We start from the raw sequence: 27,415 nt of genomic DNA on the forward strand, positions 1-27,415 counted from the left end.
GAGTTATCACGGAGTCGGGTTTGGATTGACCAATCAAACAAGCTGGTGAGTTTTCCGGCGTCTTGTACTTTTTGTCTAATCTGGGAAGTACTGGTATGGAGGATGGAGTGTGCATCACCTTAAGGCCTTCTTCCCAGATGAAATCTACAATCGGGATCTCACGAACTGACTTTCTGGTGTCTCCTTTTGCGACAATGGGAAGCTGGAATCTCTTGGCTGCTCTTTCCATGATACAATGGAACCCTCCTATATATTGTGGCAGAGAATCTACTGGTGGTGGAGTAGAGGGGGATAGTGTTTGAGTCTGGTAGTCATCCCATTCATTGGGGAGTGAAGCAGTGTCTTGGATTTCCCCTTCTTCCTGGTCCTCTTTCGAGGAGGGCGGATCATTTTCAGGAGGTGGAGATGGAGGTGGTAACGGTGTTGTAGGTACCTGAAACTCTGAGGATTGGTCTCTGGTAGAGGGGATTAACAGTAGTGGTTGATGTGCTAGTGGAGTTGTTGATCCCAGTGGTGAGAATCTATTGTAGTACTCCTGCATCAGGATTAGTGGCACTGGCATCTGCACTGTTGGCTCATGTTGTTGTGAGCGTGTGCATTGTTGGTCATCAAACAATTCTTGAACATACAACTGTTCATATTGCTGGTCTTGATCATCATCTTCCTGGCATTTAATTTGTAGGTCTGAAGGACAACGAGCCACTGCAAACAAACCATTGTCAGAATAATCATCTCCATATTCCTCTTCATCCTCACCAAGAAGATGTTCTGGAGGTATCGGTGATACCTTACTGGGTGACATATGTGATGGTCTAAATGTATCTTGAGCTGATTTACGTCTTACTGTTATTAACTTTAAGGGTAAAAAATAAGATTTAGTTGAATCAACTGCCATCAATGGTGTAGGCGTTGCCGGTGTGGCTGCAGGAAAGTAATGGGCAGTTGACGGTGTTGTCATCAACGATGCTGTCGTCAAGGGTGTTGTCTTCGAAGTTGCTGTCGACAGAGCTGGCGTTGACGGATCTGTCATCGACGGAGCTATCGCCGTTGGTGTGTAGGGTGACGTCAATGGAGCCATTGACGGTATCAAAGTCGACGATTTAGAAGCCTTTGTGGGAGCTGATTTATTAACCGACGTCGATAGTGTTGATGTTGAGGAGTGAAACCTCTTCGTCGATGGCTCTATAATGGATGATTTCCTCAATGCTTTCTTACCCTGGGCTGTTGTCAATGGTAATGAAGGCCCATGCTTTATGCTTACCAACGTTATTGTCATCGATAACAACGGCAACGACATTATTATCATGGGCGAAGGTGGTGCTGTAAATGTTACCCTCGCTGTAGCAGCAATGGTGATCAAAGCTCTCGTCAAGGATACGCTCGTCGATGGGCTCGTCGACGAGACTGACATTTTTGAAGTCGATGATGGCAGAGAACTTGATGGCTTTTTAATTGTTATTGTACTGGCAGCTCCTTGTGTTTCTTTGAAGTAAAAGGAACTTCCTGCATTTTTTCCCTCACAGAATGCATTTTCTTGGCTGCCTTACTTTGTTTTGGACAGAAACTCTCCACAGATCTTTTTCTCTTTCTCAGTGCCACTGAGGTGTCGCTGTCATCATAATCAGAGATTTAAGCTTTTGAAGACAAAGCAGGAGCCTGGCCTCTCTGTCTCCTAAGGTCTTGTGGGAAAAGGTTTGATAAATTTTACAATCTTTCCCCTTGTGTTCTGGGTGAAGACAGTAAATGCAGTCTTTGTGAGGGTCCTCACAGTGAAGCCTTAGCTTTCCACAGGTGCTGCAAGGTCGAAATAAACTTTTCTTGGCTGTAGACATGAGGTAGAAGTCACAGCTGTAAAAGCAAAAAAACAGTCTTCAGAAGAATTCCTGTCAGGAAAAAGTAAACTAAGCAGAGCTCAGGGAGACTCCCTTCACACGGCATGCGGTAGAAAATCTGAGAGACTGGAGCCTCTGTGGTGAGGGTTCTAAAAGGTGCTCTAGCCTGTTTGGCTGGACTTTGGGTCATTTCTAATAACACTGATAAGCTGTTAAAGTGAATGTATTTTTCACTAACTTCAATGTAAAATTTTAATTTACTGCTTTCTATGTACAGTGGGACTACCACTGCGATGACGGAGAATGATTCAAGCATGTGAATCTATGAAGGATACCACAATACTGAAGACGTTTCTTGCGTAGAATGAACTAGCATCTCACTAACCCATGCAGAAAGGTGATGGGAATTTAAAAAAAAACTGTCACCAATGACAGCTGCTGAAAGGAAGCTTAATGTATAGACTCTTATGGGGCACTATCATTTTTTTAGTTTTTTGTCCTCATACACCTCACCGATAAGTCACACCTTATTTCCAGCGAGTTCTTACTTGTATCTGAAACCAAAGGTGGACATACTGCCCAAGGAGGACCCTGTATCACCTGCTCAGCCCACCAGGGGGTACCCCCAGTGGCTGGCCCAGATGTAAGAAGGGGGAAGGATTTAAATGATCGGACAATATGCCCCAACAAAGGGGGGGGGGGGCCCATTCCAAAAGCGGAGCACATAGTTTCCTTTTTTCCCTCCTCTGATTAGGACTGCCCACCTTAAGATCTAATTCAACTGTTTTCACAAACATGTCCAGCCAGCTCCTATACAGTAGAGGGGCAGCCATCATCCACTTCAAACATATCTCCCTTCTGGCTAGCAAAATAGCAAAAAACAAGAAGTTCCTATTATTTCTCGACCACCCTGCCGAATCGCCAGGTTTGCCAAAAATAATTAGGGGGGAGACTTACAGTCAGTTCCTTCCCTATAACCTGTGATAGCGCACCCACCACTTCTGACCAAAAGGAGATAACTCCCGGGCACTCCATGAACATATGAACATCTGTAGCCTTTGGAGCTCCACATTTCAGGCACTTCACCACTTCCCATTTCTTTATCTTCGTAAGTTTCGCTGGGGTGATATAAGCTCTATGTACCACATATAGATGGTTCTTCCTCAACGGGGTGGCCTTAACTACCTCAAAACACATTCTCATGGACTCTTGCCACCCTGACTGTGCCATTTCTTTTGTCATAGTGCCTAGCCACAGCTGCTCCAGCAACTTAAAATCTCCATCCATCAGCTCCAAAATCTCCCAATACGACCTTGCAATCTTACAGCCATTGGGGGAGCCATTAAAAAAGTATTTTGATGAAGGATTCTCCCCCAAGTGGCTTCGTCGAGTAGACTGTGCCCAGGCAGCCAGTTGAACATATTTAAATCTAGACAAAGTGCCTCCTGTCATACCTCTCAGTTCTTCCCAGGAAAGTAACGTCACATCCTGTATAAGATCACCCCAATATTCTAGACCGGCATCTCTTAATGGTTTGGCATAGGCATCTTTCAAACTTTCTGGAGTGCCTGGAGAATCCCAAATAGGGGCTAGCTGATTATAATAATAGATCTTTATAGTGGATTTCACCTGATACCAACACATTGCTGCCTCCCTCAAAACTTTTAATCTTATTTTCTTAAAGAATTGTGGGTCTCTAAACTTAAAAAGAAACTGTTTTGCTGCCCCCTGAATATTACGTGTCATTGCTTTAAACATTTCACCTACGGCTGAATTATCCAGGGAGGTAAATAACAATCTTGAGTTTCTCAACAGAAAGGCCCAAGCATATAACTGTAGGTCCGGCAGTGATAGACCTCCCTTCTCTCTCCTCCTCCGCAGCTTTTTCCAAGCACTCCTGGGACCCTTACATGCCCAAATAAAAGAAGTATTAGCCTGTTGAAGTTTATTAAGATATCTACCATCCATTTGTAGTGGAATGGCATTCTGAATGAAGCTGATTTTTGGAAGAAGAAACATTTTAACCAGATTTACCCTTCCCAATACTGTCGGCGGCAGGTAGGCCCAGCCCTTCATTAAATTAATACACTGTACAAACAGTGCTTCTTGGTTTTTCACCAATACCTTCTCAATATCATGTGTAATTAATAACCCTAAGTAATGTATTTCAGCCATCCCTTGCCAATCCTGGTTCCATGCCAAATTTTCAGACTTTTCTGAGTTAACCTGATAGCCAGAGACAGAACCAAAATCATCAGCTAGTCTTCGTAGGGCTGGAAGAGCAGTTGATAAGTCAGCGGTGAATACCATTCAATCATCTGCAAAAAATGCAACTTTCCTCTCCCAGTGCTCCCATTTAAAATGAGCTATTTCAGAGCACTGTCTTATTCTCCTGGCAAAGGGTTCGATCTACAGATCAAACAAGAGAGGAGATAGCGGACACGCCTGCCTAGTTCCCCTCAATATCCTAAAAGAATTTGTTAGTTCACCATTAATTAAAATTCTAGCAGAGGGGTCATAGTAAATCCGTTTTATAGCTTTACAAAAATGATTCCCCAAATAACTATTCAAAATGTAAGCTAAATAACTCCAGTTGACCCTATCAAAAGCCTTTGTAGCATGCAAGGCTATAACCCCCAAGGTGATCCTATAAGTAGTAGCCAGATTTATTGCGCCAATTAGGGTGTGCGTTAACTCATGTAGATACCTGGCCTTAACAAACCCCTTCTGATCCGTGTTAAGTAGATCCTTTACCACCAGATTTAACCTACCTGAAAGAACCTTTGCAAACAACTTGTAATCTGAATTCAACAACTAAATGGGTCTATATGACTCACACCTAGTTGGGTTTTTACCTGGTTTCAAAATCAACGAAATGACTGCCTCATTCCAAGACGCCGGATTGGGGGAGTCATTCGTAAATACCGCGGAGAACAGTTTTAACAGAAAGGGCATTAATACCTGCTCCAAGACCATATATAATTCACCCAGGAGACCATCTTGACTTGGGGTCTTAACCTCCTTACTTCCCCTCAAAGCGGCTATGATTTCATCTGGAGTAATAGGCCTATTCAACCAGAGCAGCTGCTCCGAGGATAGGCAGGGGAGAGTGTCTTCCCCCAGCCAAGTTTGAACAGCCTGTTCAGTAACCTCGACCTCTTCTGTATAAAGTTGAGAAAAAAACTGAACAAAGGCCCTGTTTATTTCCCCACTCTCTCTGGTCCTCTGTCCTTGCTCAACCTCTATTTCCTTAATGGAGTTTCTTACTTTATCCCTTTTTGCTTTCCAAGCCATTAGTTTCCATGGGTTTTCCCAAATATTCAAAATGCGCCAACTTGCTCGCCTCCCATCGCTTCATAAGCCTTGCTTGCAAAAGAACTTCCACTTGATGTTTCAAAACATCCAATCTTTGCTGCTTTACCTGCTTCTCATCTTCGTCTGTACTCATCAGTAACTGTTCTCTACAAATCCTAATTTCTCCCTCCAAATGCTCTAACTCCTGCCTATACAGCTTATTCTTATAGCTAGCAATGTTAATAAGAATCCCTCATATCACAGCCTTATAGGTGTGCCAAACAACATGAAATGGGGCTGAACCCAGATTCATCTTAAAAAACTCCTCTGTTTCTACACGCAGCCTAGTTCCGACTTCTTCATCTAATAGTAAGGAGCGGTCCAACGTCCACCGACTCACCTCCCTCTATTTTAATAAGTTAATTTTTAATACAACCGCTCCATGATCCAACAAGTGAGGGGGGAGATACACAATGTTCACTATCACCCCGCGCCATAACTGATCCACCAAGAATTAATCAATATGTGAAGAGTGGCTATACTTCTTATTATTATATTAAAAAGCCTGTTGAGGTCCCACTCTATCTCTCCACCAGTCCTCCGAAGCCCTTTCCTTCATCATCCTTTTCAAAAACTGCTGAGAATTTGAATTAACTACTGATCTACTTTTAGTTGATCTATCCAACTCATTGTCTCGTATTATGTCGAAATCTCCTGCTATTAACACTGGGTCTGAAAAATCCAACAACTGACAAAACAGCTTCTTAAGAGACTCTGTATCGTCACTATTGGGACCGTAAAACCCAACCAAAGTAGCAGGTCTCCCAAGTAACTTAACTTTGATTATTACCCATCTCCCTGCGGTATCTACACTAGTCTTTAATATTTCTGGACCGCACTGATGTTTAAACACTATTGCCACCCCTCTAATATGAAAGCCCTGTTCAGTACATACACAACAACGAACCCACTTCTGTTTTCTAAACAAGGCTTTACATTCTTCCCCAGTTAGATGCGTTTCTTGCAATATCAAAACCTGAGCTGAAGAATCCCTCAAATACTGTAAAATCCTGTCTCTCCTGCCTCTCACCCTCAAACCATTCACATTCCAAGAAAGTATTTGAAGTTTCCCCTGAGAGCAAACACCTTGGGCTGCCCCTTCCTCATACATCCCTTACGGACTGACTAATAAGCTGAGGTGTACAGGACTTTTTTTCTTTTTTCCAATATTCCCGCCACCTGCTCCCCACTCTGTGCTCCCCTTATCCCCCACTCCTGTGCCCCTCCTTCCCCTCCCAGGAGAACCCCCACTTTGTTCAGGTCCATGACCCAGTTTTGAAGCACCATTTGGCCATACCTGGGCGGGCGCAGATTACTTCTCAATGCCTCCATCTTTGATAGTCTCCAACAGCTCATCTGCTGCTTTCACTTCTCTTACGTTATACATGTTGTTATTGTGCACAATCTTGAGGGTAGCTGGGAACTTCATCTGAACTGAGGCGCCTTGTTTCCTAAAATCTTCCATCCACCTCCCTAGCTCCCACTGCCTGTTTATAGTCGCACTATACAAGTTCGACCTCACCTCAAACGTAAAGTGATCTCCCTTTAAAGTTTTCTGTCTAAGAGCCAAGGCCAGGATTTTTTCTTTCAAAGAATACGTTTGAAAATTTATCAGAATCTTCCGAGATTTGAGACTATCTGGCCTCTTCCTAAAGGGGTCTCTTTGAATTTGCTGAATATCCCCTGCTATTTCCTCCGGAGACTCTTCCAATGAAAGCAAACTTTTAAGAAGAGAGCTCAGAAACTTTTTAAGTTTCCACCTTCCACACCCTCTGGGACATTCAACACTCTCAAATTGTTTCTCCTAAAATTGTTCTCCAATTGTTCCAGCATGCTCTGAAGGGCCTGCTCATTTCCCGTTAGCATATTGATTTCTTTTTTGCGGTCTCTAATTTCCACTTTCATTTCTCCCACCGCCTATTCCAGAGCTTGTGTTCTTAATACCAAAAGATCCAATTTTGTTTCCAAAGCTCCACAAGCCTCCCTTATTTCCCCTTGATTAATTTCAGAAATGGCAAAACCTTTTTTAATGTCCTTCGATAAGGTGGAGAGCACTGCCTCAATAGGAGAACCAAGGCTGCTATCAAGGACTACTGAGCCAAGGCTGGAGGTCGGGGGGGAAACAAGAGCCCCACTTCCCTGCGACATGTCAACCAACGATAATACAGATTGAGGGACTATCTCCTCATTAACCATAGCTTCTCCAACCTTCTCCTGACCAACTAGAGTCTCTCAAAGCGTCGAGGGTTGCTGTTGCCTATCGGGAAAACCTCTCCCACCTTGACAACCATTTTCCCCCTCTGCCTCCATCTCCGAACCCTTTGAGACACTCCCGTTCATCTCGTCTTCCAAAATCACCAATTAATCAGGGGACTTAACTTTGAAAAAAGTTTTTGCCGATGGAGTCAGTTTGGAGCTTACTGTTTTCTTCCGAGTTTTTATATTTTTTAGGGGCTTAAAACCACCATTTCCACTTCCTTCCCCAATGTCCAATTTAGCTTGTGGCAAACCTTGCCTTTCAAGAGGAGTATGGCGCCTCATAGAGTCCAATTTACAGTATACCATGCCCGGCAGGCTCTCCTCACTCTTCTCGCTCTCCCCACCTCCTACCTTCTCTTGAAGTGCAGTTTTACCAGAAGAGAGACGAATGCTGGAGCTATTACTGCACCGCCTTGCCACTGGCTTCAAGCTTGAAGCTGTTCTGTCTTCGATCTGCAGCCTGTCAGCGTCAGTGCTGACTCTGCCTGCCCTAACCCAGAAGGGGAGTCGGGCTGCTACACGCCTAGAGCGCCCAAGCTCAAGCCTTGCCCTGAGCCAGCACAGCCCAGGGGAAGCACCAGGACCCCTAACGAGGCCCTCACTACGCCGCAGCGGTGCTCCCATTCAAGAGTGCGGGAGCAGCGAAGTCGTTCCCCAAGAATTTCCTCCCCCAGAAACACCGGAAACGCAATCCGATGTGCCTAATGCCGAGGCGCCGGTAGGTGCTTCAGCGCGCTGCGCTGGAGGCAGGCGCCATGTTCGCCTCTGGCCAATCAGCACTATGCTTTTTGATAAAAGCACATTGAGGTTCCAAGGAAGTGTTTCCAAATAGGAGTGACAACTTTTGTCCATCTCTCTAAGAATTCCTGAAGTCATGGAAAACGATTTCTGCAATGAAGACTTTGTATATTCTGTAACAGCTGCCAAGCGTATCTTAATTTATGAGAAATTAAGTCCAGGCTTGTCAACTGCAGTAGGTAAAGCAGCACAACTTCCCATTGACAAATATGAAGTCAATGCCTTTTTGTAGGCACCATGTATTTTAATGGCTGGGGTAGCTCTTATAGTACGCTTCTTTGTTTCTTTAACAATGTCCATATATTCATTGGGCAGATTTAATTGTCGTATTAATTGTGTTCCGGCGCCATACTTCAATTTCAAGGATGTACAATTTCAATAGAGTACTTGGCCTTGACACCAGATCTGACAAAATGTTGTGCTTGCATAGCACTCTCTTGTGAGATTTTTTCAACAGATCAAGTACGTTGGTGTACCACTGTCTCTGAGTTGCAGTGTAATCAGGTACATCTGTGTACTTGCTTGTCTGAGTATCGGCAGAGTGGAAGAGATTAAAGGACTTGGGGAAAAAGCATACAGAAAATGTCTTGATCAGTACATGAAAATGAACTTTCTGGGGACCTTGGTTGTAGGAAACTAGATGTGAAGTCTTGGCATTAGAATTTTTCTGGCATCTCAACTCTGGTCTGTTTGTGGTAAGCATCACTCTGCAAAAAATATGTTTTAGAACATTAATGGTTAAAACCTCCTCATTGTTGTCTTCATACAGTCTGCTTAGCGCACCCATCTGACTGTTCTATAATCCTGGGAGATTTATCACCTTCATGGGCAAACTATAACCCACTTTCACATCACTTATGCTTCTTTCTACAAAATTCTGGATCTGGCACCCCATTTGTTGAGATAATCAAATTGTGATAGTATTGTCTGTTTGAATCTGAATTTTGTCCCTGTCAAAGAAGGAAGGAAGGTTTGAATTGCTAGATGAACCACCCTGAGAGCCAAATGATTCATACAGTAATGTGTCTCCTTCTTTGACCAGACACCTTGTACTCTTAGATTGTTCAGGTGCTTCCTAGACAGACAATGATGCAGCTATGACTACTGACTAGCTTAGTCGATCTTGATGCATATAAACTCTCCAAGGAAATTGGGATGATTGTTCCACTGTGCTAGAGACTGTACAACATTTTGAGGTAGAAGCAATAATTTATCCCAGGAGTCCTGCCCTTGACTCACCTGATCTCCCAGACACTTTTGTACTGGATGAATGTAAAATCTGGCATTCAGAATTATGAACATGCACAAGGCCATGTACCCCACCAGAGAAGAGACTTTCCTTGCTGTTGAATTCTGCATCATTTGGATTTGGCAATTTAGAAGAGAAGACTCACTCTCCAACAAAGTAACCACTTTTCCTTGCCTGGTGTTCATAGCTGACCCCAAACATGATAATTTCTGAACAGGTTCTCATGTTGATTTTTATAGACTGACTTGCATCTGTTGAGGAGTTTCCAAGTTATTTCAAAATCTTATCTCACTTTCTGTGGGTTGGAGGTCTTGATTAAACAATCATCTGCTAGAGATATATAAAAAGTCCTCATTTCCTTTCATGTGCCACAACTACTGCCATACATTTTGAGTTCTAGGAACTGATTTTTATCTGAACGGAAGAACTCTGTACTGATAAATTTGACAAGAGTTGCCATGGGACTTACGTCCCAACTTCCATTGATGTTGCTAAGACTCTGGTCCTATAGAGGTCTGGTGTGGTTGCTACTATTGCCGTTGTCGAGGCTGTCAGACTGATGATGCAGCTGCCAAAATTGGGTTGGAACCCTCTGAAGTTAGGAAGGATCATAATGTCTCTCCCTATGAATGTATTGGGGTTTGAAGAATGTTTTCTTTTCCTCTAGTCCTGCTGCTCTTAATGACTCTGTCTTAGAATGCATGCACTGCATTTCCTCATCTGTGTGAGGTTGAAGAGAAGCAAGTTTGTGAATGGAAGATTCAATATCTTTATCTGTGCAATGTGTATGAAGGATGTTAGTCCCAAATGGACTGAGCTAACCGCTAAACCTGTAGGGAGGAAGCTGCTGTCATACCAGCGACCTCTCCGCCAATCGTATTAGGATATTTCTACGTGGCTGACTGGCAGAAACATTGCATTGTGACGTTTCCACTGGTCAGACCTGCGGGAACAGTGCTGCGGCATTGGCCTCAGCTTCCATAAGGGAGTCGAGGCCAATGCTGTGGCACACCAGCAACCTCAGAATGAGCATTGTCTGCAGTGCAGACAGTGAGGATTCTGAGGGTGCTGACAGGGGGGGGCCTGCACTGCCCATGGCATGGCATGGGCAGTGCACTGCCCCCCCCTTGGTCCCCAGAACTGGCTTTCCACCAGCCTTTTCATGGCGCAGACCCCACCATGAAAAAGCTGGCAGAAAGAAGACTTGTGATCAGCACGGTGGTGCTGAACTCAGCGATGTCCTGGCTGACCATGACTCCAACCTCTACCACCCCATTTGGAACCATGTTCCTGGGGGTCCAACCACCAGGGTTGTTATCTAGTGGTCAGATCGCTAGGAGTGCAGCCGTCTGACTGCCACTGCGAGTCTGGTGGTCTTAAGACCACCAGACTCCTAATGAGTCTGGCAGTCTTATGACCGCCGGACTCGTAATGAGGCCCTATATCTAACTGCAAATTCCTTTCCTTTGAATTTCCCCGGTGTCAGACTAGATCAGGACATTTGTGTGTGAGCGGTACCCCTGCGCACCGTTGGGTGGCTTCATTCAGTTATGCGCATCGTCGTTGGCACCGGAAGTGATGTCCCAGTCACCTCTGTAGGCGCCACCCAGGCGCGTGGACATCATTTACATTTCATGACTCAGGAGGCTTCCCTTTTAGGCAGGGCATCCCAGATCTTGATACAGAGAACTACCCAACGCAAAATGGTTCATTTCTGTACTGCCCAACATTTTTTTAGCTCCTACTTGGCCCACGAATAGTTTGTCATCCACCTGGAACTCTTTTGTGCGGTCACGGTAGAAAGACAACGCTCTTTTTGGGTCCAGATGATGGAGTCGCTTCTCTCCTTTTGAGGATGTGGAGGAGCGTAAAAGGTGGGTAGGGTGACAGATTGTCCCAATGGAATGGGGTCACCATTTTTGGAAGAAAAGAGGCCACTGTGCAAAGCGCCACTTTGTCAGGAAACATAGATTGATAAGGAGGCTTGGATGACAAGGCCTGCAGTTCACTCACCCTGCGCGAAGGTGTTATTGCCACTAGGAAAGATATCTTGATGGTAAGCAGCCGGATGGGCCAATTGTGCAACGGTTAGAAGGGAGCACACATGAGGTATGTGAGAACTACATTTGAGACATGATAAAGGTTGTAAGAGGGAACATATGTACAAGCCCTTTGAGAAACTATTTACAATAGGGGACTCAAATAAAGAGGGTTGGTCAGGCAGCCACAGGAAGGCAGACAGAGCAAAGAGATAACCTTTAAAAATGTCCAGAGCAGAGTCCTGTTGGGCAAGGGTAAGAACGAAGAGATAAATATCAGAAAGAGAGACAGAAAGACAGTTGATAGACTTTTCTATACATTTATTTTGACAAATTTTTGCCATCGGCAGAGGCGTTTACCATTCTAGTGGAGGGCCACCTGGCCATGGAGATAATGTTACAGACTTCGGGAGGAAGGTTAAAAGCAACAATTGTCGCCATTCAATCTCCATGCAAGGAGGTGGAGAGTTGACAGGTCAGGCTGCTGAACCCTCCCCTGCTGCTGTTACAGAAGATGCCCCCAAAGTGAAAGCCTGCTCGTAGATTAAATGCTCCTTTTCAGAAGGTTGGGATACCAGACTCTCCATGCCCAGTTTGCAGCCACAAGGATAACTTGGGCCTGGTCACTCCTGATCTTCTTGAGAACTTCGGGCAGAAGTGGTAGGGGCAGAAAGGCATAAAGGAGGCCTGAACTCCACTCATGATAAAAAGTGTTTCAGAGCAATAGCCACCTTGGAAACTCCAACTCACAAAACTGATGACATTGCGTGTTCTCGTTGGAGGTTAACAGATCTAACCAAGGCTCTCCCCACTGGTGAAAGAATCCTTGCACCACCTCCGAATGGAGACACTACTCTTGATCCGCTGGGCATTAATGACTGAATTTGTCCGCCATGACGTTCAAAGGACTTGCCAGGTGTTGAACCACCAGGTTTAAGCCCTGCTGTTCCAGCCATGTCCAGATTTTGACAAAGTGTCCATGACCCCACCCCTTCCTACTTACTCCAGTACTACATGGCGATGGTGTTGTCCATGCACACCTACACCAATTTCCCCATGACAGAGAGAATAAGTGCTTTCAATGATCGCACAGAGCTCCAGCAAGTTGATGTGGAGTCTGGAATCCTCCAGAGACCAGAGTCCTCTGATCTCCACCTCTCCCAGATGGCTGCCCCATCCCGGGAGTGACACATCTGTCACTACTGTGAGATCTGGTAGGGGATGGGAGAGGAGTTTGCCTTTGACCCAATCACATTTCTTCAGCCATCACTGCAGGTTTTTTGCAGTTCTCTCCAAAATCTGGACCATGCCGGAGAGATTCCCCAGATGCTGCACCCACTGGAACTTCAGGTCCCACTGCAGAGCCCACATATGCCATCTGGCATGATTCACCGGCACAAAGGGGGAGGCCAGAAGGCCCAACAGCCTTAGAGACATTCTCACCGAAATCCAGGACAGAGGCTGAAACACCAGTCTCATACACTGAATATCCAGGACTCGCTGCTCGGGGGGATAAGCCAGAAACTGCACTGTGTCCAGAACTGCTCCGATGAAAGGTAGCACATTTGAGACGGAGGCAGGTGTGACTTTGGCATGTTTATAGTGAACCCAGATGACAGCCTGAGGTGATCCCGCCTTTAACAGCCAGTTGTCATGGTAGGGGAAGACTGACACCCCTGACCTGTGTAGATGAGCCGCGACCACTGCTATCACCTTGGTGAACCCCTGAGGGGTGTTGTTAAGGCCAAAGGGGATCACAGTGAACTGAAAGTGCTCATGGTCTACCTTGAACCACAGGAAACGTCTGTGAGCAGGAGGTATGAGGATGTGAAAATACACATACTGCAAAGTCCAAAGATATCAACCAGCCTCCTTGGTTTAGGGCAGACAAGACCTGTGCATCTTGAACTTCTCCTTTTTGAGAAAGACATTGACCGTTCAGAGGTCTAGAATAGGGTGAAGACCCTTCTTCATCTTGGGAATCAGAAAGTAGTGGGAATAGCAACCACTTCTGATATTAGAACATTCTATAGCTCCCTTGGCATGAGAGCTGTAACTTCCTCTTGGAGGAAAGACATGTGATCCTCCATCAGCCGTTCTTGTGTTGGCAGTATTGGGGAGGGGAAAGATTAAAAAGGGAGCAAGTAGCCCCACTGAATGATCTGCAAGATCCATTTATCCGATGTAATGGACTGCCAGTGTAGGAGATGATGTTGGATTCTCCCTCCAACTGGGCACCCTCTGCAGAACCAGAGTAAGAGGACTAGAGGCTGCAGCTGCCGAGGAGGGGGGGTGTTGGTGGTGGATGACTTCTGGCTACCAGTCCCACAGGGTTGGAATACACTGCATCCACATTCTTGCACACCGTGGGCAGCTTGCGCAGGACAGGAGCTGGCATGAGGCTGGCACGGTGGCAAGCCTCTTCTGTAGCCATGAAATGGGGTAAAGGCAGACGGGGGCAAGGTGTCACTGAGAGGCCCAAGGACTTGCCGTAGCCCATGAGTCCTTGAAAAACTTCAGCGCAGAGTCTGAGTTCTCTCCGACGAAATGAGTCACGTCAAAGGCCATGTCCATGAAGGTGGCCTGGACATCACCTGAAAAGCCGGATGTTCTCAGCCAGGTGTGGCGCCTCAAGGCCACTGTAGAGAAAACTTGTCTGCCCAGCGCGTGAGTTGTATCCACACCACTCCTAATAGGGAACTTCGCTGCATCTCTCCCGTCTTTCACTGCTTGAGAGAGGATGGCCCATTCCTACTCCAGGACCTGTAGCAGCACTTGCGCAACCATGTCCCACAAGCTATGAAAATAACAGCCAACAGGCATGTGGTGTACACCAACCTCAATGCTAGGCTGGTGGAACATAACATTTTCTTGCCTAAGCTATCCAGTCTTTTTGATTCCCAGTCCCTGGGAGCAGCAGGGAACATGACATGGGAAGTTGATATTTGGACTACCAAGCTCGCAGGGATAGGGTGTTTGGTGAAAAAACTAGAATCACCCAGGGCAGAGCGACGGTGGTGTGCAATTGTCCTGTTTATAGGTGTAGGAAAGTACCATCCTTCTGACCTGGTTACTCCCACTTTTTGCCCGGTGTCAATGTGTTAAGACTGAAGTGCACTGGGATCCGGCTAATCGGGACCCCAGGTTCTGTGCTCTCCCCTCTAAATTTGGTTGCTGGTAAACTTTTACATCCCACATTTGGCATACTGGTGCACCCATGAAAGTCCCTAGCATGCCTACCATGGCATTGGTACTCAAGAGGTCTCCTGTAGGGTGCAGCATATAATATGCCACCCATGGTAGTCTGAAGGCTTACCATTGCAGCCTGCGTGAAATGGTGCATGCACCTTTCACTTCAGATATAAGGCTTGCCTTATATCACGGTCACTGCACTTGGACACTGTAAGTCACCCCTCTGGTATGCCCTTCAGCCCAAGGGTGGGGTGCATGTCCCTTAGTGTGAGGGCACTCCTGTATTAGCAGGGTCTCCCTACAGACCCCAGACTCCATTCCCTGGGCTTTGTAAGTGTGGGGAAGCCATCTTAAGGTATGTGGTAAGTGGACATTAGTCAACACGAGTGGTCCAACTACATAATAGCTACTTTGAACATAGGCATGTTTGCTATCAAACATGTTGGAATCATGCAACTATATCAGTTCCAGTGCTAGTTGCATGATCCCATGCACTTGGGGGGTCCTTAAAGGATGCCTCAGTTCTGCCTGTGCAGCCTTATGGGGTCTGGTTGCCAGCCCATGCTGATGCCGACCCCAGACACAGTTCTGCCCTCCTGCTGATGAGCCAAACTCAAGTAGGGGAAGGCAGAACAAAGGATTTCCTGCAGAAGAGAGGTATGATCACCTCTCCATTTGAAAAGGATGTTTCTGGGCTGGGGTGGCCTCTAAGCACTACCAGACTGCCTTGAAGGGCACATTTGGTGCCTTCTTTGCATAATCCAGTTTTCACCAGTTCAGGAACACCCGGTTCCCACTCTGGCGCAAAACAACAAAAAGGACAGGGGATTGACCACCCCTGTCCAGCTTCTCCCCTAGGGAGGTTCACAGAGCTCTGCCAGGTGGGCGGTTGATTATGTCATCTTGGAAACAAGGTAGGCAGAGGCCCTTGGGAGCATCTGACTGGTCACGCCAGTTAGATAGCATCCCTGACCCCCTCTGATAGGTGGGTCACTACAGAGTGACCAACCTGCTTGTAGGATTACTTAAGGGCTCCACTGGCCTTCACTTAAGGGCTCCACTGGCCTTCAGAACCGCTACTGGTCTGCTTTTGGAACTGAAACAAGACTGTATCCAGTGGGGAGGGCTCCCACTTCAACAGTTCTGCAATATCCATGGCTGTGCATCCTCCAGGGTCACAAGGACCCTGCCTGCATCCAAGGAGCAAAAAGGAATCTTCCTTGAAGTGAAGGAGTAACTCCCCTTCATCCACAGGTACCTCAAGATGACGACCGGCTGGTGGATCCTGCTGTCCCACAGACAAAGGAAAGGCTCTGCTCACAAGTGGTAGTTCTGTGGTTCTCTCCATGTCCAACTTGTCTTTTGACCAACTTGGGAGGTGGTAGACTCTTGCTGCAGCCACTGGAATGGAACCCCTGTGCACCCCGACTGTTGTTCCTGCCAAGGCTTGCTGGTTCTTCCTCCAAGAGCTCTTCGAGCACTCTACAACTCCAAGTTAAGCTTTCACTCTGCTGCTCCTGCAACATGGAACTCCCATTTTGTTGTGCTGCTGAGACCTCTCTGCAACTCCCTGTGCCTGCTGCCACTGGGACACTCGAACGGACTCCTCTGACTCCAGCTGGTTTTACTTCCCACTGAAGGCCTGCCCTGACTCACCTCCAAGGGTTGAGTCACTAAGTCCTTGCTGGTCCTCCAAAACCTGCAATCTCCCTTGAACGAGTTATTTCCATTTGTCAAAGCTTGTTGGTAGTCCTGCAAGTCACTGTCCCTCCTGCAATACGGAGACTGACATGGGACAACTTGTGGCTGACTCCAAGGATCTCTTGCATCCCTCTGGACTCTGTAGCTGGACTTCTTCCTTCACCATCCTGCAGGAACTTCACCTCCAAAAGAGTGGGCATTGTCTACCTTCCTGCATGGACACCTCTGAGTGGTCTAGACACTGTCTCCTTCTTTTTTAGGGTCTTCACATCTGGAATCGACCTTTGGGTTCCACCGACCTGGTCCATGGGTTGTGACAGCAGCTGGACAACCGAGGCTCCCAGTGACTTCATCAAAGGTTTCCAATGCCACGTCTCCCCATATGCACCTGGACTCCCTCGTGTAGGTACTCCAGTCTTATGGGTATCCACTGGTAGGGGCAATCTTCAACCTTCTTTGTGCTAACTTGTTTCCTCGGGATCCACTGGGAAGGGTCCTGAATCCATAAAAATACAACCTTGACTGTCCTGTGTTTGCCTTTGGGACACCCGGCTCGATAACAACTCTGCACCTGGGTGCCTGTGGGATTTCCAGTACTTACTTGTGGTAATTTCCTACTCCCCCAGCCCCTGAGATTCTAACACACTTACCTCCATCCTTATACCACTTTCTTAGTATAGGTTTGGCCCCCCACCCTAGGGTCCCATGTATTTCTATGCTTTTCCTGCTTTTTGCTAAGGGTATATTTTGTGTGTTAATATCTCCAAGTGGAGATATACTAATGTTAATGTAGCCTTAGTGTTGTAATAGAGAGTACTTTATTTTTGCAACACCTGGTGTGGTTCTTTTGTGTGTAACAGTTACTGACTGACTATTGTGGTATTGCAAGTGATTTACTGTCCTCCAGGATAAGCTTTAGCTGCTCACCACAGCTACACTTAGAGTGCTTTTGCTATCTGGACACATAAGCACTATCACCAAGGGTTGCCTGGAATCAGTATAGGGTGCCACACTATAGGTGTACACCTTAAACTGAGCCAGTCTCCTACAAAAGGAGCCCCTGTGCTGGGCTTGGATACAGTACCCAGCAGGACATTAGTCAGAGCTCCATTAAAGGGCAATAGGGGTTCAAATGAATACGCCCTGGGCTGAAGCACTTATGTCAAGAGATTAGTCTTCACCATCACAGAGGGAGGTTTGAGGTCAAGGAATTCTGCTGCCCTCTATACACCATTGCATAAGATGCTCCCTCCTCTGTAGCCACGGTAAGTGGAGAGATAATGCCAGTATGTGGGGAGGTGTACAGTCCACAGGCATCTCCTAGTTCCTCATACCATTCCAACGAAGTTATGGTCTCTAACTGGCATTCTAAAGGTTCCAGTGACCCTTTCCACTCTTCCGCCCTGAAGGCTGCTCCAGAAATTGCTCAGTCAATGACCTAGGACCAATGGGCCCTGCCAGCGCCCACTCTGAGTCGTTGGGGATGAGAATAGGACTGGCGCTGGTGATGCCCACCGGCAGCACCAGAAGCACTGACATCGGTGCCAACGAAGGTCATGTTGGCACGATCAGTGCCAATCTAAGCTTGGATCCGTGAGACCCCATAGGAGCCAAGGCCGGAGCTATCAGTGTAGAACATGATAGGGCCTCCTCCGATCCTGTGGGGCCCAAAGGTGCTCCAGAATGGTTGACCTGCTCGAGTACAGAGCACATGGCCTTGTAGAAGTCTTTCAACTAAACTGGGGGTGTCTCCAGCTCTGGGGTGGAGTTGGACCTGGCAACGGCTCCACAGAACCGTGCCTAAAACACTGATGTTGCTCACGTATCACGTCGGCTGATGGACGAGTCGAACTCAGTTTACACTTCTTCTTCTTCTTGTGGCTCTTCCCCGAGTGTCCCGCGGACCTCAAGTGGGAGGAAGAGGACCTAGGGCTCCTGGATCGATCAAGCGACTTTTTTCTCGATCTGGACCAAGACCTCCTGGGAGTCGCTCTAGCTGGTGTTGACCACTGGGCTGAGAGCAGCTTTAGGGACTGCTCCCTTAAAGCTTTTGTCGCCATGGCCCGGCAGTCTGAGCAGAACTTTGAATCGTGGTCGCACTGGAGAAATCAGAAGCACACCACTTGTCGGTCCATTACCAACATGGCGCTGTGACATTCACAACAGGGCTGGACACCTGCCTTCCTGGAAGACATCCTTTAACACACTTTAAAAATAGTCAACAAAAAGTAGAAAAAAACTGTCAAAAAGCGACAGAGGGGTAGCTCTTCTCAAGATCAGAGCTAACTGGTGTGAGAAGAAAAGAATTGACGTTTGCACATCTGTGTGGCGTCTACATAGGTGACTGCGATGTCACTTCCAGTACCAATGACACTGATGCCGCCACGCAAAATCGAACAAAGCCACCTTATGGCGCGAAGGGGTACTGCTCACACAAAGGTTTCTGGATCCAGTCTGACACTTGGGAAATTCAAAGGTCTACTAGGAAACTAGAAGTCTCTGTCAGATATAGGCCTTACTGCAAGTAGGCCTCAGTTGCCCAATGTATTTTTCCATTATAAAAAGTGATATTACTTCCAATGTGCTTTCACGTTCTTCTTTTCATTGCAGGTGTCTAGCAAGCTACTTTGTTACAAGAGTAGCTTGTTGTTTGCTCTTAACAACGTTATATAGAAAATAATTGGATACTTGTTGTGATGTACATGGTGTGTTGGGATGGAAAAGGTCCTTCTGTAACAGGTGGATATCTTCAATGCCCTACAGATGTGTGTGCCTTTGATCAGTGGTGAGAAATGAAGGGAGTCTACCTGCTCCCAGAAGACGGTATAACCAGATTGTCTACCTTGGTTGGGAGTTAGTAGGGGAAAGTCCCAGAACACGTCCATGTGATGTAATTGTGTTTCTCTTAGAATTATTAGTAGATCCTGACCTGACTTCAATGAGGGAAGACCTGCACCTACCTCTTCTGGTTTCCTCCATACTAGGTTCTTGAGCTTGTCTCTTGAACATTTCCACTAATTTCCAATGAACCTTATTTTGGTTAATGTCAGACTGACACCTTCTGCTTAGAATTTCATTTCCCTTCTTAATCCTTTATTTGGGTTAGATAAATTCCTTTATAGACCTGATAGTGCCTTTATTCTGCCTTTTGTATCTTGTAATGCTTTGCATCACCACCTACATAAAATATAACCTCAGATTGAACAATCGTTTTGATATAGACGCGTATTTGATGAATAGATTTTCTGAATTGCAAACTTTTGTAACCTTGATTAATCTGCTGATAACCCTCAATGGTTTGGAAACCACCCATTCTATCTGTCGTTCTTGAAACGCCAAATTCGTTTCAATGTAATTTGACTTGCTGTGCCTTATGTTAGCTCCCACAATGCACTCTCAGTTGATAATAAAAGATTCATACAATCAGGGGTGAAAAATATTTGATCATTACACCACAGCCTATAGTTTTAGAAAGGTGTGTGTCATCTTTGCATGTATCTTTAGATTATCTGCAAACATGCTTATTGTTTTTAGGGATGCTGCAGCACTACAGCTGATATCATGGCCTAAAATATCCAGGTGTTTGTTCTCCCTGTAAACTGACGTTGTTTCCGGAGCGGAGACATGCCTTTCATCAGTGCTGACACAATTACCGAATATGGTTTACAATAAGTACGAAGATAAGTAGGGTCTTGCTCTACAGCCTTATATTTCTTTAAAAGGTGTGGGTTTGCTGACCTGGCGGTCGCTGGCTTGCTACGTTTTTATTCTGCAATCTCTGCAATGTTTGGGATTAGCAATAGCAAGGGTCTACCCTGCTCTCTCCCTGGTAAACTGTCCATAATAATTGAGACTGAGCCTGTAGCCCTTGGAGTGAAATATTAGTTTTGCTATGCCACAAAACATTAACTACTGGCAGGTGTTAATATCAACTAATGAGGAGACTCTAAATTGAGAGCCAGGAGGTGAGGTGATTAGATATCAGTGCCAGAATAGTATGACAGAGACGGGGATGAGCTTCTATTCTTCCTAGGTGGTTGAGTTTCCAGTATGTTTCAAATCGGTGCAGGCTGGGTAGGGCATGTTAGAGATGATTAAGATGTAGATGTCCGGGGGCACTGGAGGGGGAATAGCAGTGATTTAGTTGGAGGGGTTACAGTTTTACTGGGAATTGCGATACCCTTTGGGATTGGTAGTGGTTTGAACTGGATTAGCTTTAACTATGACGTTGTTTGGAGTACTTGGCCAGACTGGATAAGCTTCCAGAGAAGGAGAGACTGATGATTGCCTATTCAATGCTGTACTCTTGTGTTTCCACGGTTGATGTTGAGTGTCTCAAGGTCGAGTACCTGACCAGTGAATATCTTGATCTCTAGCTCGTCTTCTTGATTTTGATTGTGTCCTCGATGTTGAATGATGAGTTCTCTTCATTGTTGTTAAATACAATGTGTCCATTTTCTATGGCAAGCATGTTGGAAGTGCATTCGTCTTTGATGTCATCGTTCGTTGCATCTTCATTTTCATCCCTGATGGTGTCCTTGATGTCAACTAGGTTTAAGACCCATGTCTGAAGTAGTGGTGCTTCAAATGGCTCCCCTCTCCTTGGATCTCCCTCTGTGGTGGTATTTAGTGACTAGGGTTTCCGAACCAGCAGAAGAGGCACCTTCACTAGGTCTAGGTGCATTTTTGCTCTCCTGAGCCACTTAGATATTCTGGGGCATATTTATACTCTGTTTGCACCGAATTAGTGTCATTTTTTTTTAACTTTAATTCGGTGCAAAACTAACTCCATATTTAAACTTTGGTGCTAGACCCCTCTAGCACCAAATTTATGGAGTTAAACTCATTTTTTGAAAGTGGAGACCTACTTTGCCTTAATGAGATGCAAGATAGGCCTTCCCGTGCAAAAAATGACTCTATGGCCCTAACGCCATATTTAGGGGCATATTTTACTCTGCGGCATATTTATACTCTGTTTGCACCGAATTAGCGTCATTTTTTTTTACTCTAATTCGGTGCAAATCTAACTCCATATTTATACTTTGGTGCTAGACCCATCTACCACCAAGGCCCTGATTTAAACTTTTTTTGCACCGCATTAACGTAATTTTATGACGCAAAAGGGGCGCGAACTTACAAAATATTGGCCCTTATTTATACTTTTTGCTGCAAAACTGCACTAACTCAGTTTTGCACCAAAACGTTTAGCACCAAAAAATGGCTTTAGGCAGGTTAGAGTAAAAAAAAAAGACTCTAACCAGATTAGCGTCATTTTATGGTGCTAAACCTACCATGCCACATGATTCCTGCCTTAGAAAAGGCAGGGGTCATTCCCACCACCCCAATGACCAGCACCCTTTGCCATGTATGGGGGCCCATTTCAGGGCCCCCTATGGCACTTTCAAAAATAAAATGCACTTACCTGTACTTACCTAGGATGGGGTCCCCCATCCTCGCAGTCCCTCTAGTGTGGGTGGGGGTGCCCCTAGGGCCTAGGGAGGGCACCTCTGGGCTTATTCCATGGTGTTCCACCATGGAAATAGGGCCACAGGTCCCCTATCGCCTGCCCTGACCCAGGTCCCCTAACGCCTGCCCTGACCCAGGTCTTAAAAAATGGGGCAAAGCAAGCTTTGCCCCATTTTTTGACCCCTCCTCCCTCCCTTGCACCATTTTTACATGGGAGTATAAATATGGTGTTAAGGCCATAGAGTCATTCTTTTGCACAGGAACACCTACCTTGCATCTCATTAAGGCAAGGTAGGTTTCCACTTCCAAAAAGTGACTTTAACTCCATAACTTTGGCGCTAGACGGGTCTAGCACCAAAGTATAAATATGGAGTTAGTTTTGCACTGAATTAGAGTAAACAAAATATGACGCTAATTCAGTGCAAACAGAGTATAAATATGCCCCTTAGAGTAAAAAAATGATGCTAATCTGGTCAGAATCATTTATTTTGACTCAAAACTGCCTAACGTCATTTTTTTTTAAGCTAGCCTACCCTTTGCACCGGCTTGCACCATTCCATAAATATGGTGCCCAGCTGGTGCTAAAAAATTGTGCAAGTCGGTGCAAAATGTTTTGGGGCAAAACTGCCTTAGTACAGTTTGGCACCAAAAAGTATAAATAAGGCCCTCTGAGTCTTCAGGTCATCCAGCAGTCTCCCTCTCAAGCAGATACCCTCACTGTCTTAGAAAGTCCTTTTCAACATTTTGTTGCACAAGGGTCATTCCTGCAAAGTGTGAGAATTTACAAGGCCAACCACTAAAAATGCTTGAGGATCATTTGGCATTTTTTTCTCCTTCAGCTGGGCCATTTGACAAACAGAAAGGGCATAGCTGTCAAACTCTGTGGAAAAATGTGGGGAAAATGACATCAAAGTCTACAGCCTTTCTCTCGGGAAACAATCTCCTCTAAGGAAGCTGGTAATTGAAGATATTTTAAAGTTTGCCAGTCCAAGGCATGATGGGATTGGAAACCCGCTGGGTCCTTAAAGGAGCAATGATCCTAAATGATAGGTCATACCTTGTTTAGGGTCTCTTGGCAGCAAGGTGATAATTATGATGCAGGTTCTTTTATGTATTAATGTTTTAATTGGACCTTTTTTTAAAGAATTAGAAATATTTGAAAATTTGTAAAAACAGCATACGGATGGGTATGCATTCACATGTATAAACATGTTTACCATCTATTGTAATTTTATATGCATGATAAAAAGTCCTGCGAGATCCACAAATCGCATTTCTTGTAGTCAGAAGCCACATTAACTCATAATAATGTGCTTTGATGGATTACTTTAAAACAGACATTACAACGTAAGCAATGAACTTGACACACCATGTTTGGGAAGAAAGACACAGCTTTGCCATTCAAAGCATTGCCATTTGCAGCTTTCCCATTCTTCTCGTTTTTCTCCAGCATGAAAAGGGCAGGGATGTCAATAATGTCCTCTTCCGTCAGTCCCAGTTCTTGCTTCAGAATGTCACGGTTCCAGTCAATGCAGCGCTGGAAGAAAGATTTTTTAAGTGTTAGACCAACAACACTGAACTGTGTTCTAATAGGTTATTATGCATGTGCTGTTCTAATATGGTTGGGGATATATTATATTGCCTTATACATCCCAAGAGCCCTTCAACCAACCTCCCATTTTTCGAATTTTCGAACAAATACAGAAATGCAGTGGCGCAGAAACTTATACTTGCATCCACAACTCAACGAAAATAACTTTTCTTTTTTACTTACTAATCAACATATATATGTTACCTTTTTTTCTGTTTTATTCACAACAACTGGTGCCAGCACCTTTGGGTTCGGACTATACAACATTAAGGGGGTCATTGGGCCACCGACCACGGGAGCACCGCCAACAGGCTGGCGGTGCTCCAACGAGCATTCTGACCGCGGCGGTTCAGCCGCGGTCAGAAGCGGAAAGTCAGCGGTCTCCCGCTGACTTTCCGCTGCTCGTTTGAATCCTCCATGGCTGCGGAGCGCGCTCCGCAGCCATGAGGATTCTGACCCCCCCTACCGCCATCCTGTTCATGGCGGGAAAGCCGCCATGAACAGGATGGCGGTAGGGGGGGTCGCGGGGCCCCTGGGGGCCCCTGCCGTGCCCATGCCAATGGCATGGGCACGGCAGGGGCCCCCGTAAGAGGGCCCCGCAAAGTATTTCAGTGTCTGCCTTGCAGACACTGAAATACGCGACGGGTGCCACTGCACCCGTCGCACCTTCCCACTCCGCCGGCTCGATTACGAGCCGGCATCCTCGTGGGAAGGGAGTTTTTCCCTGGGCTGGCGGGCGGTCTTTTGGAGACCGCCCGCCAGCCCAGGGAAAAACTCATAATACCCTCCGCGGTCTTCTGACCGCGGAGCGGTATAATGGGGGCGGAATTCTGGCGGGCGGCCTCCGCCGCCCGCCAGAATCAGAATCACCCCCTAAATGTATTGAAAGACATGAGTATTTTCACTTTGTCATTTCTGGGTGGACATCAGTTCATATTTGTTCCTAAAATTAATTATTGAAGATATTTTTTTCCGTTAAGCAATCTTTCTCAAAGTAAACTGTAAAATTATACCTTTCATACACGCGGTACGACATTGCCATTTAGTGCCCTTTGCACTGGTATACTAGTAAAGTCAATAGTATTGACTCACAGCCAGAAAACAGCTGTTCTGCCTAATTTTAGGATTGAGCTTCCTATCTATAAGGCCAGAATTCGCCTAGCAATAGCCCAACTGCCCAGCATATCCTAGAAGACTACTAGAAGTCAAGGGAGTACACAAAAAATTAAAGTACCCCCACTTTGATCCATTCCTCAAAAGCAATTTGGTGAACGAAACAAGTAAGCCCTACCTATTCTAGATGAGGACCCTTCAATTCTGCTTCTGTCCATCTATCTCTCCATCCTTTATTCCTTTCATTCATTTATCCTTCTATTTATGCTTCAATCCATCCATCCTGTCACCATTACATCCATCCACCGTTTCATCATTATAGTCTTCTATCTATCCTTCCATGTTTCCACTCACGCTTCCAACCATTCATACATCCAACAGTCAAATCTTTTTTATACATCCATTAATCCATCCTCCTTTTATCAACCCACCATTCCATCCTTTCACCCTTCCATCCAGACGTCCATTCACACATCCAACCATTCATCCAGCTATCACTATCCCAGCCACTTTCTTTCACCCACCATTGCAATGTCGTTTTACCCACCCATCCATCCATCAGTACTTCACCCTTTGATGCATCTTTTCACCCTTCCTATTCCTAATTTGTCAGTCTATTTCTTATGTTTATGTACTTCCCTCTTTTCCCCCCGTCTTTATTTTCGTCTCTTTTTTTCTTAATTTTTTGGCTGTGATTAATTTTGCGTCCCTGACTTCTTTTGTCTTTCCCTTACTTTTGTTTAAGAGCTTGTGTCTGCAGCCCTGCAGAGAGTAAAGGCTCATAAATAACTGTACTGCCAACACCACCCTCGCTTAAGCTTTCAATGCAGGCGTTCACATGGTCACTGCTAGGCCCACATAAAGGGACGCCTGATGGAGTTGATTGATGTAAATTATTACTATGAAGCTAGTAAGGTAACCCTTCCCCAAAGGGAATAGCTGGGTTTCAATCGGGTAGACCGTTTTAACCAGACTGAGATAGCAGTTGGAACAGCCGCAGTAGTATTACAATTCTACCAATCTCCTACTGCCCAGGAAATCCGTTCTGCCCTCCTCCTGAGAGACTGGCCGGCCTGACTCTTAAAAAATGGAGTGAAAAGCGTCTTCCAAATAATATTCAAATCAATGCCTACACATGGAGAGAGTGTACATTCAGCAGGGATGGGCTAAGTGTTCCCTCAGGCAAGACGTCACCAATCAGACATCTTCCCTATTTTTCAAGGCATCAGCCAGGAAAGCAAAGTTGCTTCCTCTAGGAAATTCATTTTTGTTCATTTGAGAGTGTTTAGCTTTACTAACTGGCTAACTAACTCATCTGAACTATCTGAAATGATTCAATATTTTAGTGCTATAGAAATACACCATGAACTTTAAAATGGTGTGCCATTGGACTATACTGAAATGCAAAGTCATGTTTTCTTGATTTTATGGTCGTATAATCACGTGGGTGTGAATCAAATTGTACAGCTACCCGGTTTTATATAATCATCTTGCCACTTAATAAGGCATTTCAAATAAAAATCAATGAGGTTAACAAATAAAAGATTAGGTGCCACTGGTTAACCAAGAACTTCTCCATTTGTTGAAAGTTCACATATTAGAAGAACATTCTTCGGTTCCTTTCTCTGTGAAATTCCTCATTTGCCATTCATTGAAGACATTGCATGCCAGAATATTCTAGTTTGACCTGAACATGCCTCTAAAACCAGTCAGTCTTTGATGCAAAAAGTAATTTATCCCAAAAATCCTAGAGTTTTGGCATGTTGGTGATATAGAAATTGAAAAAATTATTCTCTCAATTCTAGCGACCACCGGCACTGCAAAGATTAACTGACACTGCTTTTGTAGTTGATTCTACAACTCAGTACGCCATGCCACCACAGATTGATGCATAAGAGCAGGCTACTCGCCGATTCTCCAATAGAAAACCAGTTCTACTAGAGCCAGCTGTTCATTCATCAGTAGCAAAAGTTTCCACTTGTATTTTCAAAGGATAGATGAAAATAAGTTACCTACCTGTAACTGTAGTTCTTCAGTATTGGAATCTTTCATAGATTCACATGCTTGAATCATTCCCCGTAATTAAAGTGGGAGTCCCTGGTATCATAACAAGTAGTATACATTAAAGTAATAGGCTTTTAAAAGGAATGCAAGCTTAACTTAACAACCTATCTATGTTCTTTCTTTAAAAAGGACCAAAGTTATCCACTGACCAATCAGGCGACAGCACCCTCCAGAACCCTCACCACAGTCTCCAGTTCGTCAATTGTTGCACACAAAGGTGAGTTATTACTGTAAGCACAATAAAGGGGGGCCTCTATGGGGAGGGGGGTGGATCGCATGTGAATCTATTATAGTGTTGTATGAATGTGTGTCTGCTGGACCATGTTGCTGCTCTGCAGATCTGCTGGATTGACACACCCGCAAATAGAGCTGTTGATGTAGATACAGCTCTCATAGAGTGAACTTTCACTTTATTCTTCAATGGTTGCCCTGCCCTTGCATGGCAGAATTGAATAGTATCTGCCATCCATCTTCCGATTGGGGCCTTGGATGCCTGAAAACGTCTTTTTAAGTGACCATATGTGACAAATAACTGATCTGATTTACAAAATTGTTGTGCCCTATGTAAATAGAACTTGATGCACCTTTTAACATCTAAGGTGTGAAGTGTCTGTAAGGCTCTTCTATAAGGAAAACATGTTCTTAGAATGATGGGTTATTTTAATGAAAATCTGGATGGAATTTTAGGTATAAATTCAGGGTTAGTCCTAAGGAGAATACTGTCCTTTTTCAACTGCATGAAGGGTTCTTTTATAGT

At 45.3% G+C, this 27,415-nt stretch overlaps 1 protein-coding gene across 1 annotated transcript in view; it reads right to left on the reverse strand.

The window, feature by feature from the left end:
- LOC138300896 (protein-arginine deiminase type-2-like) overlaps positions 1-27,415 on the reverse strand; it is a 767,146-nt gene that overhangs the window by 46,468 nt on the left and 693,263 nt on the right. The window contains exon 15 of the mRNA XM_069240755.1: positions 23,260-23,427. Within this exon, the coding sequence (XP_069096856.1) occupies positions 23,260-23,427 (168 nt within the window). The remainder of the gene's footprint in view (positions 1-23,259; positions 23,428-27,415) is intronic.

Source organism: Pleurodeles waltl, chromosome 6 (assembly GCF_031143425.1).
Source record: "Pleurodeles waltl isolate 20211129_DDA chromosome 6, aPleWal1.hap1.20221129, whole genome shotgun sequence".
Taxonomy (NCBI): domain Eukaryota; kingdom Metazoa; phylum Chordata; class Amphibia; order Caudata; family Salamandridae; genus Pleurodeles; species Pleurodeles waltl.